Raw genomic sequence first — 20216 nt, 5'->3', positions numbered from 1 at the left:
ACGTGTAGAAAATTAGGTAACAAGTCATGAGTCACATGGCAGAGGGTAGATAATGCATTAAAGTGTATGAGTTAATTGGCTGAGCATTTGTACATAACCTTAAATCTCATGTCAGTTACCTGGGACTGACAGTTGGGACAGGAAAACTCAGTCTACAGAGGGCTTCGAGAGGTTCTATTAGATCTTGATCTGGTGGTAGTACTTAAGGGAATATGCTCACTTTCTTCACTGAGAAATACATTTATGATCTCATACTTTTCTTTATGTATTTATATCTGTAAAAGGTTTCCAAGAGTAACAATGGAACAGCTACTGAGAAAACAAAGTCTAGAGGCAGTGTTTGAGAATCTGAGAAGTGTTCAATGCTACTCAAAAATTATAATACTGATACCACTCAAGATGACTATAAGGATTAGAAGACCTAATACTGTAAAGCACATATTACACAACCTAAGTATTAATGGTGGTTAATAGTGTCAGCTGCTATGGTCACTATATCACTATCACTGTACTATTAATTCAACTGTTTAAGGAGTTCAGTGTAGAACAACAAGAAAAAGAAGTAGAGCATTGTAAGGGGGCTTCCTAAGACATTTTATAAATTTAACCTTTATCTAAAGGTTATTGAGAAACCAGTGAAGACCTTTAAACAGATGGTTGTCCAGTGTCCAAATGGTCAGCCCTGAAAACATATATACAAGTAAAATTATGTGGACTGAGGTTATTTTAAGGAGTGTGAGTGCATGTGTATCCGTAGATGCACATGCATACACACATATGTATATATGTACATATACATGCAATTAATAATTAGTTAAAAAAGCCATGAATTTGAATGACAGCAGGTAAGGGCTCTGTAATGTCACCAGTAATGAGTAAAAAATAAACTCATTAGATTCTTGCAAAAGCCACACTATAGAGAGGTTTGTTAGTACAATTTGAGTTAATTTTGTTCGCCTGCTAAATTGCTATGAATTGTCTCCTAGGGGTATAGAACTGTGCATTTATCATTGCTTCTATTTTCCCAGAAATAACTTTTGCCTGTGAATGCTGTGTGTCATTGTATAACTTAATATGATAAAGTCACTTTAGTTTCAATTACTACTTATGGACTGCAAGATTCTAGAAAAGTGTAAAGTTTTTGAAAGCTAATTTTAAAGTCAATTGTCATTTTCCGTGTGTATGTGAGGGGACAGAGGTGTGGTGAGTGTGTGTGTATGTCTGCATAAAGTATAATACTTTCAAGACTTTTCAGAGTGGAATTCTGTATTTTAGAACATTTAATACTTAAATTATCTTTTTAAAATACAGTTTTATTAGAAAGGGAAAGGGAAAAAATCTTTTCTGTTTGAAGTTTTAAAATTTGTTAATGAAGATTATGAAATGTGTATGTCTTCCAATGTTATATGAGATCAAATAAAACAACTCTCTCTAGAATACTAAAAATGCTTTTCATAATTAAATTTTGTACATAAATAAATCCTTCAATTTTCTTGGCAAACATGTAGTTATGACAATGACCAGTAAAATTAGAAAATTATGAACAATTCCTACCAATACAAAAACACAACATACTGACAATGACAAATTTTGTCCAGTGTTCTTCCTATTGATCCTTCTAGGTATCTTCTCAGCAACCAATATTAAGGCATGTGCTTATGTGGGTTTATAGATACACACTTCTGTATTTGTCTTATCCATAACTAATGAATGAGTTCCTGAAATACCACGTTTCCAAACCAACATTACAGACGGTAATTCAGTAGTTTACTTCTCATACAATAAACAATGACAACAACAAAAACCAACCATTTAGCTCCCACTAGTTTTAATATTCATTTACTCAATCAGCCTCCTTATACATGATCAACCTCTCATGACTCACTTTCTAGCACTGACAGTCTTCCCATCCATCTTGGTATTACTATTCTTACACCTGCCTGCCCAAATATATAATCTTCTCATCTGTTAAGGCTCCTATTCCTCAGATCTGGAACCCTTTTAACAAGTATAACCTTTATACGAGTATACCTGCTCCTGCCTGACAGCCCATAAAATATCTCCACTAAATTCCAGCTTACCTCCTATACCCCAGTTCTAATATCTTGTACTTAAAGACACACTTATGATTAGAGACTGATCTTAGTGTGACACAACAGAAATCTTGCACTCAGATATTTCCCTTGCATGGATGCTTCCTTTCCCCACCTGAGCCTCAATACAACACCAAGCTGTACTTCTAAGACAGATATACTCCTTACTTACTGGGGTCCTAAGCTCATACAGAGAGGGCTAAATCCTCCTCCAAGTCTATGTCCTCTTCTTACCTTGCTGAGAGGTTTGACCATCTCTTTCTGAGATCAAAAGACCCTCTGCTATGCTAGACCACTCTCTTCTACACAGGCTAGCATGTTTGCTAATAAAGAAATCCATCACCTCAGGTGGCTAAGTTCTTCATCCCGTCAGGCTCTTACAGGACACAGCCATGCCAATACACCTCACCCAGTGTGGACACCTACTCTTGGTTTGTCTTGTGTGATATTCTAGTTCTGAATATTCAGAAGAAAAAGAGAAAGTAGACACAGAATACCTGATTACGTTTTTCAAAAAATATAAATAAAAAAGAAATCACCAGCAACTAAATCAAATTAGCACCTACAATCAAAGCTAAAGAAAACAATAATTTATTTTTCAAAATATAGTTATCTTACAGTATCCTTAGAGAACTGGTTTTAAGACCCAGACATTTTATTATTTAAGAAAAAACCAAAATGGTACAATTTCCCCCAAACATTATGTTTGAATCCATAGATGGGAACACACAATTGGACGTGGGGGGGGGGGGAAGCAAACCTGCTACCACCACTGAGCTTCTGGAGTTGGAGAGACAGTTCTACAGTTAAAGCACATACTGCTCTTCCATAGGACCCAAAATCAGTTTCTAGCACCATCAGCAACTCCAACTGTAGGGGATATTTATGGCTTCGATGAACACCTGCACTCATCAGGACATAACTAAAAGGCAAAAATAATCTTAAAAATGAAAGATAACTTCTTCTAAATTTAAACATTCAATTGAGAGTTACAATATAGAAAAACACCTCTTTTTCCTCTTAATGTGCATTTTAATAGTCCTAACTAAAACTAATTAATAATATATAAAGAAAAAAAGTGAATTTATTTATTAAGAATTTTAAGAACAAGGTTGTTTAGAATACTAGAATTTAAAAAATTTTAAATGCCCAGAACATGTAAGCTTGCTTTCTATACAGTAAGATTTGCTGTGTTTCTGGTACACTTATCTACAGATACAATCTTTCAAAAGAGTCTTAAAAAAAAATCCGAGTGTTACAGGTTTCACAACCTTCCTCCTTCTTCCTGGTTTCTACCAGAAAGGATATTTCAGGAGCAGGACTTGAACCTCTCTTCATCCACAGAGAGGGACACAGCTTCTCTAATGGGTGATTTTTAGGAGTCACTGAGCAGACTAAGCCCAGTTCTGCCTCTCTGCCTTGGGAGAGAGTCATCCAGAGAACTGATGCCTGACAAGATGGGGTATGCTGCATTCCTGTAAAGCACCTGACGCCAATGACTCTATTCTAACCTGACCTCTATTCACGGCAAAGAGAGAGAGAGAGAGAGAGAGAGAGAGAGAGAGAGAGAGAGAGAGAGAGAGAAAGGGAAAAAAAAGATTTAGTATTTAGTTTCTATCATTAATTGTTCAAAACGGGGGGGGGGGGATGATGCCACCCAAGAGTACTTTGGCTATCCAATGTTTTCATTAGTACACTGTAAACTGCTCATTTCCCCAGTTGACATAAAATAGCTGGTTCAATTGAATTTCTTCAAACCAAAATAAACAAAAAAGTAAACAAAAATAAAAAACCCTGAAACTTACCAACAATATATGTTCCAAATAAAAATTAAGTGACATATTTGATCATGCTTATTATTACCTATCAACAAAGAATTTCAAAGGCTCAAATCTCTTCCCAGTCGGGAACAGAACTTATACTTGCATTCCTGCTCCATGTCCACCCTACACTCAGTGATTTCCATGCTAAATATTTTCAGGATATGTTGTTATTTGTGTGTTTTCTTACACTATTCCTCTCAGACTGTTCCATAAGTTGGTTTATATAGCATCTTTGAAACTTAGAATCATCAGCAAACTATGGCAGGCAAGCCAAATTCACTTGTTTATAAAAATAAATTCTTACTAACCCCAGCCATGTTAATTCATTTTGGCATTGCCTTTGCTTGCAACAGCAGAGGTGACTAGCTCCAGCAGAGACCAGCCGGCCCTAGGGAATGAACTATCCAGGCAGAACACACCTGCAGCTTGCTCATATTACACTGCGCTTCTCTAGCATATCTATGACTGGATGGGGAGGAAAGCTGCTTCAACCTCCCCACTTGACTATTGCCCTGACTTGGCAAAGCCTAATATTTATTAACCATTCTTTTATAGTTAAAAGATTCCTAATTCTTGCTGTCCCTCAATTCTATGAAACCTGGTCATCTTAGACCTTTCAAGTAATTGTTTCTTCTCTCTTTCCATTAGCTTATACCATGTCTAACACCCAGCACCCTTAATCATAGTTCAGTCTTCATAAACAAAATCTAATTACAAACCCACAGTACAAAGTGAGCATTTTAACTCCCAGTTCTTGTATATCACACATAAAATAGAACTACCCATAAAAGTTCACATTCTTAAAGGGAAAAGCTTCTGTTCTTTAATATTTTACTGTCTTCTCAAAAGAAAAAAATTACTAATACTGACTACATCTTGTAGCATGAAGGAGAAGCGGGCTGCATCCTGCCGCCTAGCTCCCGTCCACCCAGCTAGCTTAACCCCCGAAATAACCACATGGAAATTGTATTAATTAAATTACTGCCTGACCATTAGCTCTAATTTCTTATTGGCCAACTCTCACATCTTGATTCGACCCATTTCTAATAATCTGTATGTCACCACGTGGTGGTGGCTTACCAGGAAAGATTCAGCATGTCTGACCTGGTGGCTGGCTCCATGGCAGCAATCTCTGACTCTGCCTTCTTCCTCCCAGCATTCAGTTCTGTCTCCCCGCCTATCTAAGTTTCTGCCCTATCCAAAGGCCAAGGCAGTTTCTTTATTTGATCAATGAAAGCAACACATAGAAAGAAGAACCTCCTACACCAACATCTTTATATCTGTTCCCTACTGGAAAAGAGTGCCTTAGAAGTTGTTTTCCACATATGACCAACTCTCTTGCTAGGGTAGAGAGCTTCCTTTGGTTCAGAATGCCTGACAGCTCAGTTGTACTTCCAATAGGTAAGTCTTTCAGTTTAAGGAGTGGAAAGATAAGAAGTATAAAAGTTAGTTTTTAATTTAACTTTGTTGTTATGTTTTAATAATGCTTTACTTTTTGAGATTATGAAGTACATAATTCCCCCTTCCCTTCCTCCCTCCAAATCTTCTCATGTACTTGATACCCTGCTCTCTTTCTAATCGAAGGCTTCCTTTTTTCTTTGTTGTTGTTGCTGCTGCTGTTGCTGTGTATGTGTGAGTTCCTAAATACATAACTACAACCCGCCCAGTCTCTATAATGTTACCTGTATGCATGTTTAGGGCTGACCATTTGGTACCGAATAAGCAATTGGTGTGTTCTTTCCTGGAAAGGGTTAAGGCCTTGAGTTTCCCTCATACACATTAGCAGTGACACCTATTTTTAATCACAGTTTTAAGTCAAATGATTCAATACACTTTTTCTTAAGCCAAAAAGGTAAACATATAAGCAATGGAATTACCTCAATTTCATAAATTTTCCTACAAAAAGAATTTTTGCTAAGATTATACTGAGAAATACTAAAAAAGATCAGTGTTCTATATAGCTCTTTCTATTTATTAAGACTTAGTTCCTTGTCTGTCAATAGTTTAGTACATATGAGGACTAATGGACAAAGTTATTCCAATATCCACATCTTGCACACACCCATTAGAGGAGAAAAGGCCAATCTGACTTAATGGAGAAATGTCTCAAGGTATTATTCATAACTGAAGTTAAATTTTAAAGGTGATTAAGGAGCCAAGGTAAGGCTATATGGTTACGAAGATAGCAAAGAATTTGATTTAATCAGTAATAAATAAAATCAGATGAAAAGAGAAGGCTGTTCTAAAGAACCAACATGAAAGAAATACTCTGATAGTCCATGACTAAATAGTTGAATAAGGTGAGGAGCTTTTACTTGATAGAGACAAATGGGAGACTTAAATGCCTTGTGAACTATGAAATCAAAGCAGCTGCTCAAATAATGATTTACTATATGTTTTAAGTTATAAGTTACACCAAAAGGCAGTAAAATCAGTAATGCATCTACTGATATAAAACAGAATCTTATCTCAATTTGCCCAACAACTTTCACTATCAGAAAAACTAAATCCATGAACTATTTCAAGGAAAGTACTAACTTGCAGCAGATTAAAGAAAAAACCCCAAACATGCAAATGTAAGTAGGATAAGGTTACTGCCAACTACAAAAGGAAAGAAGATACAGAAAAAAAATGATTCATTTTATTTTTTTATTTTATAGCAAACACAAAAACTCTTACAAAAATTTTATTTAGCTTTAACTAAGAACAATGTGCTGTTCTTCAAATGCAAAGATAGCATTTTTATTAATTACATTTCTAGTAGTAGCAGCAGATTGCATTGGATTCATTACAATTTCTTCTCTAGATTATGTTACAAATAAAAATTTTTAAAGGATACATTGATTACAGATTTAATGCTAAATCTGTACTGTAATAAGGCTATGTGGGGGCCTCAATATTGTGATAAATGCTAGTCTGTATACAATATATATTCTTTGACTTATTATAGGACCATAGCTTAGACTTAAATGTACTCAGGACACTTAAACTGCCAACAGTTATAAAAAGCAAAATTCAAAACATATTTTAAAATAATAAAGAGAATATTTCACGTAACTTACTGAATACTATGATAGAAGCACACTGCAAAAGTATCAATTGTTTATGCCAATGAATATGTGAAGCTATGGTTCAAGCTACCACCTGCCATATCAAGAATATCATACTATTTGCTTGTTATATAAAATAAAATTCAAAATTTAAATGGTATCTGCTAAGTATCATTTTCATGATATTATAAGGTGGAGAATATTATGCTTAACCACTCTAAGGGTCATCTATATATCAGAAGAGTGTTATCAAAAAGGGAAAGTATAAACACACACCACACAAAGGTATTTTAACTGTGAAACTAGATGTACTATTGAAAAACACTTAAATAACCAAACAAAACAAAACAAAAAGTACACATCTTTGTTGTCACTCCCATGACTGCACTGAAACAGAACTAAAGACCAAGTAATGAAGGTCAGCGGAATATTGGGACACATACAACAACTAGTCATGTGTGCTGCCAAGACAGTCCAAGGAATACGATTCTGCAGGCTGAGAGATGACTCAGTGGCTAAAAGCAATTATTGCTCTTCCAGAGGAGTTCGTGATCTCCTGTAACTCCAGGATTCCACACCCTCCTCAAGCTGCAGAGGGCCCTTTGCACACATGTGGCATGGACTGATAAGAGATAGTAAATTCAGACAGATGGGGGACACAAACATACATGTGTACATGCACACAAATACATCTTTAAAAAAGACCTGCCTGCAGCCTGCCATTGAAAAAACATGCAAAAAATTTCAAAATTCATTCATTCATTGGTTTCAAAGACAGGAGAACATTACTCTGCATGTATAAAATGATCCAGGAGTACACAGAATTTAACTTTTGCATACAAAATTATCCAAAATGCTTTTTTAAAAAAATGAATCTGTATATATGTCTTAACCTATTCAACTACTCATCAGCATCACAGATTTTAACTATGCAAGGTATGTGATTAAACGGTATCCCAACTGCCATCACTTAAAATAAATGGATATCATTTTTGCTGGTGCTTGAAACAAGCTGTATAGTCAACACTTTCTGACAGTTGCCCAAATCATATTACTAACCCATCAATATAGATTTCAAAGTTCTCCCATGATTCAGGTGCTAACAATGACAAGGGAGAACTCATGGTAAGATAACAGAAGAGGAGCCAAGAAGAAACCAGAAGGAAGTATCGAGCTGACTAAATGGAAAGTGAAAATGGAGTTCATGCTAACGAAAAACAACCTCAAGATAATCTAATGTGACAGTGTTTTACTATTATGTGTTTTGTTTTTAACATGGGTTATTGCTATGCAGTCCTGCTCCACCTCCCAAGTGCTGGTATGAAAGGTAATATGTGCATCACCGCACTTGGTGATAAAGTGTTTCTAAAGAGCTACAAACTCATTTCTTCTATCAGTTATCACAGATTCCTTAGAATTTAGAATGGTAAAGATCTTTTGCTATCTTCGCACAGAAAGCTAGTACAAAGTTACATGATTTGAAACTCTATAACACTCTAAAAGGCTATAGAAAACTGGAAAATACAGATCATTTAAACTCTGTTTTTACTTTAGTATGCTCCATAATCTTTTTTTAAATTATGTAGCACCATTTCTACAAAAGTTAATTGACAAAAGTCATAAAGCCCAAGCAGAAAAATCATCACCAACAATAATAAGTAGCATTTATTAGGTGCTTTCTATACAGAAGAAACATATTAGTACAAATCAACAAATTTCTTCTCTAGTAACCTAGCTCTCTCCAAATCATTGATGATACTGAAAAACAAAAGAGAACCTTGCCCATTGATAAACAGTGCCACTAGGTTCCAACTCAGAAGTCGAGCTCTAAAACTTATTTTTTTAATGATCTGTTTGTTCTATGCTAATCAAATAAAAGATCTGGGTAAAATATATATTTCTTTATTATGGAGTTTTTTTTAAGGTAAATGATACCATGAAGATCAAGAAAACTAAACTGTCCAATGAGGTTCACTTGCCACGTGTTGCAGTTAAACAGATACTTCACATTGAAATGTAGCCCAAATGTAAAACACCCAATTTTAAAACATGAATAATAACCCAACTCCTTAACAATTTCTTCATGGATTAGTAAAAAAGGTACTGTTTTTAATAAAAAGGTAATAGACTACATAAATGTATTTGAATATGGTTATCAGAAGATTTAATATATATTCAGCTCAATTATTATTGAACTAGTTTTTGGGGGGTTGAGTTTTGTTGTTGTTGGGTTTTTTGGTTTTGGAAGACAGGGTTTTTCTGTGTATCTCTGGATGTCCCAGAACTCTGTAGAACAGGCTGGCCTCGAACTCACAGAGATCCACATGCTTCTGGTTCCCTGAATTCTGGGATTAAAGGTGAGTGCCACCATCACCCAGCTTGAACAGTTTTATATAGAAAAGACACTAGTGTTTTATAGAACGTTTGTAAGCCAACCTTTCCCTTGTTTTACTTTGTGATCTTAAGAAAAAAATATATACATTTGAAAAAAGAAATAGGGATTAAAACAGACCTAAAATCCGCTGCTTAGTTCTGGTATCTAAATTCATTTTTTTTCCTTTAAAAAGGTTGAAGGTCATTTTGGTGAAATAACTAATACCATACTCGGGACAGTAAATGCGTGAGTGTGGATTATCTTGTTTAGAAGCACAAGTGTACACACACGCATGTGCACACGCATGCGAACACACACACACACACACACACACACACACACACACATACTTTAAGTTTAGTATGCCAAAATTTGATAATCAATATAATGGCAGTAATATATTTTTATCTTTGTATAAGAATTTATGAAATCATACAAAGTATAACTGAATGAGTATCAATCCTTAAAAAGAAGGAACAAGGCCAGAATACTGACAGACGTTAAACAACGGCGAGATTCTGATGAGATGATGGCAATACCCTGTTCTTGACAGAACGAAATTTCCTATAAGTTGCATATTAATTGCAAAATGGTGAATAATTTTCAAGAAGAAATACGGCAAACAAAACCAAATCTTATGGTTGAGACACACCGACACTATGAAATCCAAGATATGATGTACTGGGAAGAACAGAACATTTCTTCAGTAGCATTCCCGCCAAAGGCACAACAAACTAATCATGAGAAAACAACAGATTCCAACTAAGGGACATCCTACAGAATAATGCCATGTCGTCTTGTTGCTCTTTTATTCTTTTCTTAAGAAAAACTGAACAAGTATCCCCAATTAAAAGGAACTAGAGACATGATAACCAATAATGCATCCCATGATCTTAAGAGTGATCTTGAACTAGGAGACAGACAGGAGATGGATAGAAAAAACAGATACAATTTGAAAATGAACTATAAAGTAAGTAATAGTATATGTAGACAGTGTTCTTGTTTGGGGGAACACTGAAGAGCTTGGGGCTCCAAATTACTCTCAAACTGCTCTCTCTCCGTCTCTGTCTCTGTCTCTTTCTCTCTCTGAGTGTGTGTGTGTGTGTGTGTGTGTGTGTGTGAATTTAGGACAAGAATAACAAGAAATACAACAAAATGCAAACAACTGGTTAGCACAGGCAAGAGTAAATATTAGTTTCTTATCCTCTAATATTTTAAGATGTAAACTGTACCAAAATAAAATTTTTAGAAAATTGTCCTGTCCCAGATTAAATATTCTAATTACTTTGTAAGTCTGAATAATGTTTTAAACTGTGTTAATACATTTATTTTATACTATGCTTAACTGTTTTTAATTTTATGAATCATTAGATACTAGTATTATCCCATAAGGACTATGTCAGTGTCATTCTAGTTAGTAGATACTAATAACATACTCTATAAAATATGTGACAGTCTATTAATGCTAAGTATAATTGTGAATACTAGGATAACAGTACAATATCCAATATGCACGCAAGCATTTGTTACACGAGGATATTCAAAATTATACTCTAGTGTAGGGAAACTATAAAACATCCATTATAAACAGACCATCAATTGGGACAAAGCTTGCAGGACACTTCTCCAATCTAAAATAAAACTAGGAATGAATCAGAGGAGTAAATCTAGGGTAAATACGTAAGTTTTATAATTATAAAGGAAAGTAAACACTTTTCTAGATTGTATTCCCTTCTCAATTACTATCATCATTCACTGACAATTAATATAATTTTCTTCCCAAAATTTTCAAATATACACGTCAAAAGATGAATCATATTTGTTTAAGTAGTTAAGCAAAGAAGAGAGATTTCAAGAAACTTCATTAGAGATTCAATACTAATAAGTTGTACAACCTGAAGATACTTATGATTTCCAACTCTCACTGAAAACCAAGACTTTTGAATGATTGGTTTTCTCAAAACCAAGAGAATATTTTATAAAAAAGTATTTCAAGCAATAAGAGCACACACCACTCAATAAAGAAATGTACACATTTACACATCTACACCGTATCTATCTCACACTCATACATATAAAGAACAAAAAAAGATTTTTCTGCAAAGTACACATCAAAAAAATAAAATTTAACACCTATTCACACCATAATTAAACATGACACCAAAAATAAATAAATAAATAAATAAACCCGACTAACAGGTGCACATCCTATTTAGAAGGGTTTTTAGAATAGTTAAGTAACTATTTGTTACTTAAAAATAACAGTGACAAAAACAATATATGAGATGGATCTCAGTAGGTCTCTCGACAAAGAACTGGGACTGTGTGAAACAATTCTCAAAGGATGGCTGTTGCTCAGGAAAACAATATTTTCATATACAGTACAATTATTTTACATATAATACAATAATTGTGTATATCATTGAAAGGGTGGTAATACAGATTACATATTAGATATTCAAAAAAACTAACTTCACCTCCTGTTAACTTAATTTGTCTCAATTAAAACTTGACTTTCAAAAGTACACGCATTGTTGTGATTCAAAACCATACTTAAATGTAATCAAAGACACAAGCTGAGAAAAACATCCTCACATTCTGTAAAACAAAACTCGGCCATGGTCACCTTTAAATCACTGTGTGCCTTATCAAAACTTAAGACAGTAATGCAGTGAGCTAGGAGTGCAATGCTGTCAGTGTTATTTGTTGGACTCCACGGGAATGAAGTCGACAATTTCTAGGCGGGTTTTCAACGGAACAGATACTCGCATGAGAAACTGTCAAAACGGGTCCACTTTGCATTCATAAAGAACAAAGTATCAACACATTCAGTATGAGGTGTTCGTCTTTGCTTTGTTTTTGCAAATACCCCCCACCCCCCGAGCCATAACTTTGTCACAGATCACACCAAAATTCTATAGAGGTGATACAAAACAGTAAACTGCTTAAACACCACCGAAATGTTCCTAAATCAGTCTCTCCCCTTCTGTTTTCCTATATATATTCTACACTGTACGGCACTGAAATTGCCTCTGGCTTAATCTATTATGATCTTTTTCACTAGTGAAAACAAGACAGACCTGAAGGCTCAAGCCAAGGGGTGGGGTAGGGGGACAGGGCGCGAGGTGGCGCAAGAACAGATGAAAACAAGGTAGGAGAGTTGTCTTCACAAGGAACTGAACCTACTCAACTCCCAATACTGACACTCATCAGAAAAGACACCGACGCTACTCCTAACACCGAGCAGGCTCCATTCCCACCTCGTCCCCTCAAAGGCTACCCTGTGACCCCTGCCAGGGCTCACGCCCTGCAGCCCCCTCGACCCGGGTTAGCCCCTCTACTGCACTGAACCAACCTGCTGGGTAACAGCTGAGGGGACACGTCTCACTCAGGGTGGGGAAAAGCGGGGACCGCAACGAGGTAGGGAGTCCCAGGACTTCCCGCTACCCAGAGCGGCACACTGAATGACAGACAGCCCGGAGCGCGGAAGTTTGAAGCAAAACCAGTTAGACCCCACCGAATAGGAAAACTGAATGGCATAAGCACGGGAATGGGAGGTGGGGAGGGCGATGCGCGTCCATCACATGACAGCGAAAGAGGACCAGAGTCGTCGGGGCGTCCTCAAGGAAAAGGGGAGGGGGGGCGCGGCACGGGGAGGGTGCCGTCGTCATAGCAACACCCCCCATCCGTCCAGACTTCCAAAGAGGGAGGAAGAACTTCAAATCCCAACCGTCAGCGCTCGAGCGGCTCCTTCTTAAAGGGGTACACACAGATCCGAGGCCGCGCGCGGAGGGCAGAGGCGGCCGTCCCCCCCCCCGCCCCTCGGGCGCCGCCCCCATCGACCCTCGGCCCTCGGCGGCCCCCGCCCCGCGAGCGCCCCGCAACCCCCAGGTCGGGCGTCCCGGGAACTCGGCAGCTTCTGCCCGTCCAGCTCCCCGGCGGCAAGAAGGGGGTGTGTGTGCGTCCGGCGGGGGGCGCGGACCGGCCCGCCGACTCTGGGTCCCCTCCGCCCCTGCAGGGAGCCGCGGTGACAGGGGGGGACGGGAGGGTGGCAAGAGGGACGCCGCGGAGTTTCTGGGCAGCGCGAGCCGGGGCGGGCTGCTTCCGCGGGGAGCTCGGAGGAGAGGGGGTCCGAACTAACAGTTCCTCGGGAGCCCAGAGGCGGGCAGGCGGGCGGCCGGGCGCGGACCGCGCCGGGCAGGGAGCCCCGAGACAAAAGGCGCCGCTGGGGCCGCCGCGCCGCCGCCGCCGCTCCCATTGCTCCCCATTGAACTGACCCGAACCGGAGCTCCAACTACACCCCTCTGCCACAAACTCCTCGGGCAGCCGCACCGCGGCGCCGAGCCCGGCCCGGCCCGTGTCTCTCTTACCTACACAGTGCATGAGGCGGTGGCGCCAAGAGTCGAGTTCCCGCCGGAATCCTCTCCTCTCCGCCGCGCACCGAGGGCTCCGGCACTGAGCGGCAGCGGCGGCGGCGGCGGCAGCAGCGGCGGCAGCGGCCATTCTCTCTCTTCCCTTGTCCATCTGCGTCCCGCGTCACGCGCCCTCATTTACATACGAGCGGCGCAGGCACGAGGCAGGGGCGCGAGCCCTCGGCGCGAGCCCCGGAGCGCGCGCCCCCCGGAGGGGGGTTGATTGACACGTGTCACTACCTTCCCTCTGCCCTCCCCCTCCCCCCTCCCACCGCTCCCTCGGGGAGAGGCGGGGAGGGAGCGCGAAGAGAAGGAAGCAACCTGCCGCTTCCGCTGACCCCGCCTCCTTCCCTATCCACTCCCTTCCCCTCCTCCCGCCGGAGTTTACTCAGGCGAGCCATACCGCTCCCGCCGTCCGCGAAAACCCTGAGCGGGAGCGAGAAACCCCGAGGCCAGCCAGGAACCCGCGTGCAGAAGGAACGGACTAGCGACGCCTCCCTTCTGCCTTCGCGTGGGGCGCTGCAAGTCCGCAGACTTCATTTCCCAGCCTCCATTGCGTGAGGGTCCCAAAGCGGAGCCCACGGGCGCGATGCTGTGCACTCTGGGCTTTGTAGTCCGTTCGCGTTGAGCGCTCTCTGAGCGGGTTCGCACTCTCCAGCTGGCAGCGGGGGCCCTAGACTTCAAAAGCTTGGCTGGTGACGGGATTAGCTTCTTACTCCCTCTGACCAAACGCCTGCAGGGCGGGCCTTGCCCTGGCCTATCTTTAGCTTTCTCAAGTTCTGCGTGGGGAGTTCGGTGGAAACCTCAAAGAGTTGACTGTGTCTTGAGCGGCCAGGCTACTCTTTAAGTGCTGGGAACTTTCCAGGGTCCTAGTCATCTATCTTCACTCCTCAGGGAAAAGGCAAGGCAGTCATTCCACTGTACTCGAGAAGGATGTACAGGGGCATCAATTTACGAAGCCAAGAGATATTGAAAAGTGAGACTATTTGCAGAGATCGAGGAAACCATCAAGGGCTTTTCACAATAGTGAGTATAGCTGGCCGAGAACTTGAGAAAAATTTCACATACTGCCCAAAATGTAAACCCTTGGAGGGTTTTGATTCACTGGGAGTTTGGTGCCTTGACATCTTTGACACCTTTTTTTTGGGGGGGGGGGGATCTGTCTAACCTTAATACAGTACGTGGCATGGGATTTAGCACTTTGTAATTGTTAAAGGTTTTAAAGAAAATTTCCTTGGAGAGAGGAGAATCTTTTGGTTAAGTATATTCTTAAAATTACTTTCCCCACCTCTCTCTTGCACCTGAGCCTACACTCATTTTTGTGTAGTCACAGGGAACTAAAACCAGAGTTTACAGAGAAATACTGTCTGTTACCCAGCATTTACGCTCAGCTCTGCCGGGAAATATACTTTAATCCTTGGGAACGCATAACTTCTCAGTTCTGCAGTAGTCTCTATTTTTTGTGGCATATCCTTATCTGTCATTCTTTTTCCTTCTTTTGAGAGAGCGGTTTGTTGCTCAGCATTGTCTCTCTAGTAAAAAATAAAAATGTAATATTAAATCTTCATCAAAAAGTTGAGTGTGAAGTTAGAAGTTATGTGTAGTAGTGTATATTCGCAGCCCTGTCTTTCGGGAGACTAGAACAATTTTGTGTGGGACGGAGATAGGCTAGATCGTGGCTCAGTAGCAGAAATTCAAAGTAACATTGATTTAACACAAACCTTTATTTTTCACTATGTTATCCCCATAGTTTAGAGTGGGACTCTGAAAGAATGTCCCGTACCTATTCAGGTCTCGTCAGCTACCATGACAAGAGAGAGGTGACACAAAATTGTGGCCTCCCTCGTAGGAGCTTCTGACCAAAGTCACACTTCAGCAAAAGCATGTGGTCATGCTAACTTCAAAGAAATGACACATTAAATAACTTTGAGAGCCTAACGAACCACCCCAAAACCTAACTATGGGCTAGTGAGGTGTCTCAGTAGGTAAAGGTACTTGCCATCAAGACTAGCAACCTGATTTTGATCTTTGGGAACCCACAGTGGAAGGAGAGAACTGACGCCTTCAAGTTCTCCTCTGACCTATCTCCACAAACACACTGCGGCACAAGCATGTACATCTGCACATACATGTGCTTTTATACGTACACATAATAAAAGATTAAAATTAAAAATAAATGACTTTAGCTAATTATGCTATGAAAAAATTTGTCCTAGGCTTGGCTGGAACTTTATGTGGCTGTGACTGGGGTTTTGTTGCCAGCTGTTGCCAGCTGTTTGACAGCTAGACAATTCCATTTCTGAGGGATAGCTGTCATCTGGGATCACAGAAACCAAATAACTACTTTTCAAGGGGCTACCCCTGACTTGTCCACGTGGTGACTGTCACGGGTTCCAAGAGTAGCATGAGGGCTACTGCATATTCATAAGCGTTTTTAAAATCAGCATGGGTTACATTTAGATCCCAATGCTTAAAACAAGTAACATCGCCAAGCCCAGTGTCAATATGGGTAATATATTATGCCGCACAATAGGAAAATGTGTAAGTCATGTGAAAAGGGGGAATTAAATGCTTCTCCCAAATAAAGGGGAAATGCAAAGAGGAATAGAACAGATCTCTAGACTTTGTGGCCAAAGGGGAAAACCATGACTATAAATAATGATGTTAATAGGATTAACTTTGGGAATCAGCTTCACTGACAATAGTAAAGAATCCTTCATTGCAAGTATGTCAGTGCCATATAATCACCCCGTAAACATATAGCACTCGAGTTATTTCCCTCTAAGCATCCAGCATTATTGCTGACACTCAGATAATACTTAATTGTTATCAATTGATTTGATGAATATTTACAATATCTATAAAGCCAACAGTAAAAAGAGGGTAATATCCAAGATTGTCTCCTACACCAAATATTCAGCTGAAACAGACTTTAATAAAATAAAAAATGTATGATATAAAGATGTTAATATTCTGTAACAAGACAGTTTTGCCCTATGCACTTCCTGTACCTATTGTATTATTCCCGTATTGTTACGCAAAAAGTCAATCTTTAACAGTGCAGTAAAAGCACTACCGTTCCTTACTGCTCTTACATTTACAGGTCAGATGGACTGATGTGGTGAGGTTCTGTCAATGCTGATTGGTACTGCCATTGCTGGAGCTTCTTTATGTAGGGCCAACATGTGAAACACAAGAGGGTAAGTACGAACACGCACATGTTTTCTCTGTTTGCTTGCCACTCTTTTGTTGGCCAAAGCAAATGCAAAGTAAATTCAATATGTGAGTAGAAGGGTACTAACAAACCAACCATAGAAAGGTTAATACATTAGGGTCATTCCTACAACCAAACCACCATGAATATCCACCCAGTTTCACTATTACCCACCAAAAGCTGACAGTACACCTGTGACTTCGTATATGAAGCTAAACTGCATGCCAAATCACTGATGTATTTATTTGAACATTTGGCATTCCAATTGAAGAGACATTTTAGAAAAGCAGGGTATAATGAAGATGATACAGTAGATTGAAATATATTTCCACAGTAAAAGGATAAAAAATTTGCAGAATAATATCACTAAAGCCATATGTTTTACTTGATTATAGAAGTAAGTAATCTAGTACACCAATAAGACTATAAAGTTCATATGCAATTGTAAACTTATCAACATGTAAACAAAAACACATACAATTTAATAAAATTGAAACACTTGTGTATATTACATATTTTTAATTATAAAGCATAACAAATACCTTAATTAATCATAGAAAGCATAATAGTACTGATAAGCTCTATTTTGAATATTTTTAAATAATCACACTTTATTTTATTTCCTTTGTCTCTGAACTATAATGTATTGTACTGATTGGAGATTTGGGAAAAAAAGTCAGAAACACTATGATTATATCATTCCACTTTGTATAAATGTATCCAATTAGCACACTATACTCTATTAATAATGCACAATTAAAATTACAATTAAAAAATCAGAAAGAAATTTGATTAATCAGTTATTAGTACATGGGCCTTAGCCCTTATACACAAACTTTCTGATTAGCCACAAATCTCATCATTTTAGACATTATGTAGATACCTGAGATTCATCTGTATTCATGAGCAGAAGATTTCACACTCTCCTTTTTTTCTTATGAGAGCACAGAGTATGGACAGTATTATATCAGATTTATACATATAACACATTTGTTATCAGTACTGCAGCAGAATCTTCTTTTTTTATGTGTGTTTTTGGTTCTTTTGGTTTTTGAGACAGGGTTTCTCTATGTAACAGCCGTGGCTGTCCTGGAACTAGCCCTTGTAGACCAGGCTGGCTTCAAACTCAGAAAGATCTGCCTGCATCTGCCTCCCTAGGGCTGGGATTAAAGCCGTGTGCCACCACTGCCCAGCTGCAGCAGAATCTTAAAGATACATAAGATAGATTAGTTTGTCTTCTTAATGATTGCCAAATGCCAACAACAGCTTTTTGTACATTTTGTAGGAACAATAATAAAATTTCAAAAGAGAATCATAATTCGGTAAACAGATGGGGGATGGTGATGAAATGCGTTTCTTGAACTGTACTATCTTTCCTATCCTAAGGCTAGCCCGAATGTGCACAAGAACTGGCTTAATAGCTGCTCCAATTCTATCATTTCTCTCCGGGTGGTTTCTCAAAAATTTTATACTTATGATCTGAAATAAGTGTAACTATTGAGAATTTTAAAAGCATTACTGAAGGATCTTTTTATCTTCATAACAAATATCATTTAATTGCATATAATTTTTACTTTACTAGTAGACTAGGTGATAAACTGCCAGTATAACCAATATTAAAATTAGGGTGAGCATATTTCCATTTTTTAAAAAGTAAAATTATACACCTCAGAGATTGGTATTTGAATTTAATACCAGTTGCCATCTTCTTTCTCTTGCATCCAGGCCTGATAATAGGACCCGATTTATCCCTACGTTTTCTGTCCATTAGAAATCACTCCCGTGGACTAATGCATCATTTTCACTTTCATTTTCAGTCTTTTAATAAAATCTCAATGTATTAGAGACTCAATAATGGCAATTTGATCAAATTTAGTCAAATTGTATGGCTCAATATCAAAGTCAAATAAAAATGTTATCTATGGCACCTAAACTATTAGTTTAGAAGAAATAAAGATTATATGGATCGACTCATAGATTTACAGATAAGGAAACTGGGATCCTGAGAGAATAAGCAATTTATGTCAGTCACAGCATTTGCGCATAAAACACTTCATCCAGAGTTCAATTTCCTTCTTCCTAGTCTGGGCTCTTTTGACTTTTGTTTTGCTTAATTTTTGAGAATTAGTAAGTGGGTGCTCTGTTTACATGATTTCCACCCATCCTGTTCCTACTTCCAGCTCCTTCCTCCTACTTCTCGAGTTCATATTGTCCTTAATTATTATTATTGTTACACACTCATATACATGTGTATATAATATATATAATGCTCCTCGATATTGCTAACCCTTTATTGAATCAGTTTCCCAATCCTGGACTGTCTTTGTTTCATTCATTTGTTTATTTGGCTTTACTTGAGCATCCCTAAGGCTCTTACTACTAGATATTCTCCTTCAGTTCATTGAGTTCCCTGTTCCTGTCTTCCTGGAATGCCTTGAAATCTTTGATCAAATTTATAATTGTTCTGTTAAATTCTCTGTCCTGGAGTTCATCTAAGTAACTGCCGTTGGAGAACATTTCTATAAGGCTTATGGATTTCTAGGGAGAGTGTGTTGTCTTGGTCCCTCATAATCATTGTTTTTCTTATGGTCATGTGAACGTCTTTTGTTGATTACCTGTCTGATGTGAGATTCAGGCCCGCCTCCGACTAGGTGGGTATAAGAACTGTGCATCTGTAGCTAGGCCTGGGAGTATGGAGATGGTATGGGCAAGTTTAGTTTTCAGGAACTCCCCACAAAAAAGATGTTTGCGACTGGACTAGGCCTGGCAGTGAGGGGATGGTTCTAGTGGGTAAGTCTGGGACGTTCACCCAGGCAAGGCTGGTGCTGTACCACAAGTGCTAGGCTGTAAATACAAAGATGGCACGATCAGGCCTTGTTCTTGACTCTTTTTTTTTTGCTTTAATAAGAGGTATCCATTATTCCATATTATAATAATTATTTTTCTCCCCTCTTCCCACTCCGTCTACTTTCTACCCACACCACCTCCCCATCCATTCCACAGAGAGGGTAAGGCTTCCCAAGGGGAGTCAACAAAGTCTGGCACATCACTTTGAGGCAGTTCCAAGGCCCTCCCCCCTATATCTAGGCTGAGCAAGGTATCTCTCCAAAGACAATGGGCTCCAAAAAGTCAGTTCAAGTACTAGAGATAAATCCTGGTCTCACTGTCAGGGACCCCTCAGACTGCCCAGCCACACAACTGTCACCCACATATAGAGGGCCTAGTTTGAGCCTATGCAGGTTCCCTCTGC

At 39.1% G+C, this 20216-nt stretch overlaps 1 protein-coding gene and 1 long non-coding RNA gene across 12 annotated transcripts in view; one reads left to right on the top strand and one right to left on the bottom strand.

The window, feature by feature from the left end:
* Positions 1-14014, bottom strand: part of Lcorl (ligand dependent nuclear receptor corepressor like) — a 153046-nt gene extending 139032 nt beyond the window's left edge. For 2 of the 11 annotated variants that reach the window (XM_048461645.3, XM_048461647.3), the window contains exon 1: positions 13711-13988. In XM_048461645.3, the coding sequence (XP_048317602.2) occupies positions 13711-13864 (154 nt within the window). In that variant the 5' untranslated portion in view covers positions 13865-13988. Of the gene's footprint in view, positions 1-13710 lie in introns of all 11 variants that reach the window. The other 9 variants (XM_048461637.3, XM_085691913.2, XM_048461636.3 and 6 more) reach the window with 9 other exon arrangements.
* A 17-nt stretch (positions 14015-14031) lies between these two features.
* The window catches only part of LOC125418031 (uncharacterized), a 140512-nt gene continuing 134327 nt past the window's right edge, over positions 14032-20216 (top strand). Inside the window, exons 1-2 of the long non-coding RNA XR_015002735.2 lie at positions 14032-14778; positions 16856-16952. This is a non-coding gene — a long non-coding RNA (uncharacterized LOC125418031). The remainder of the gene's footprint in view (positions 14779-16855; positions 16953-20216) is intronic.

This window comes from Myodes glareolus, chromosome 8 (genome assembly GCF_982192425.1).
Source record: "Myodes glareolus chromosome 8, mMyoGla1.1, whole genome shotgun sequence".
Lineage (NCBI taxonomy): Eukaryota > Metazoa > Chordata > Mammalia > Rodentia > Cricetidae > Myodes > Myodes glareolus.
The sequence above is the reverse complement of the archived record's forward strand: the minus strand, read 5'-3'. Positions and strand labels throughout refer to the sequence as shown.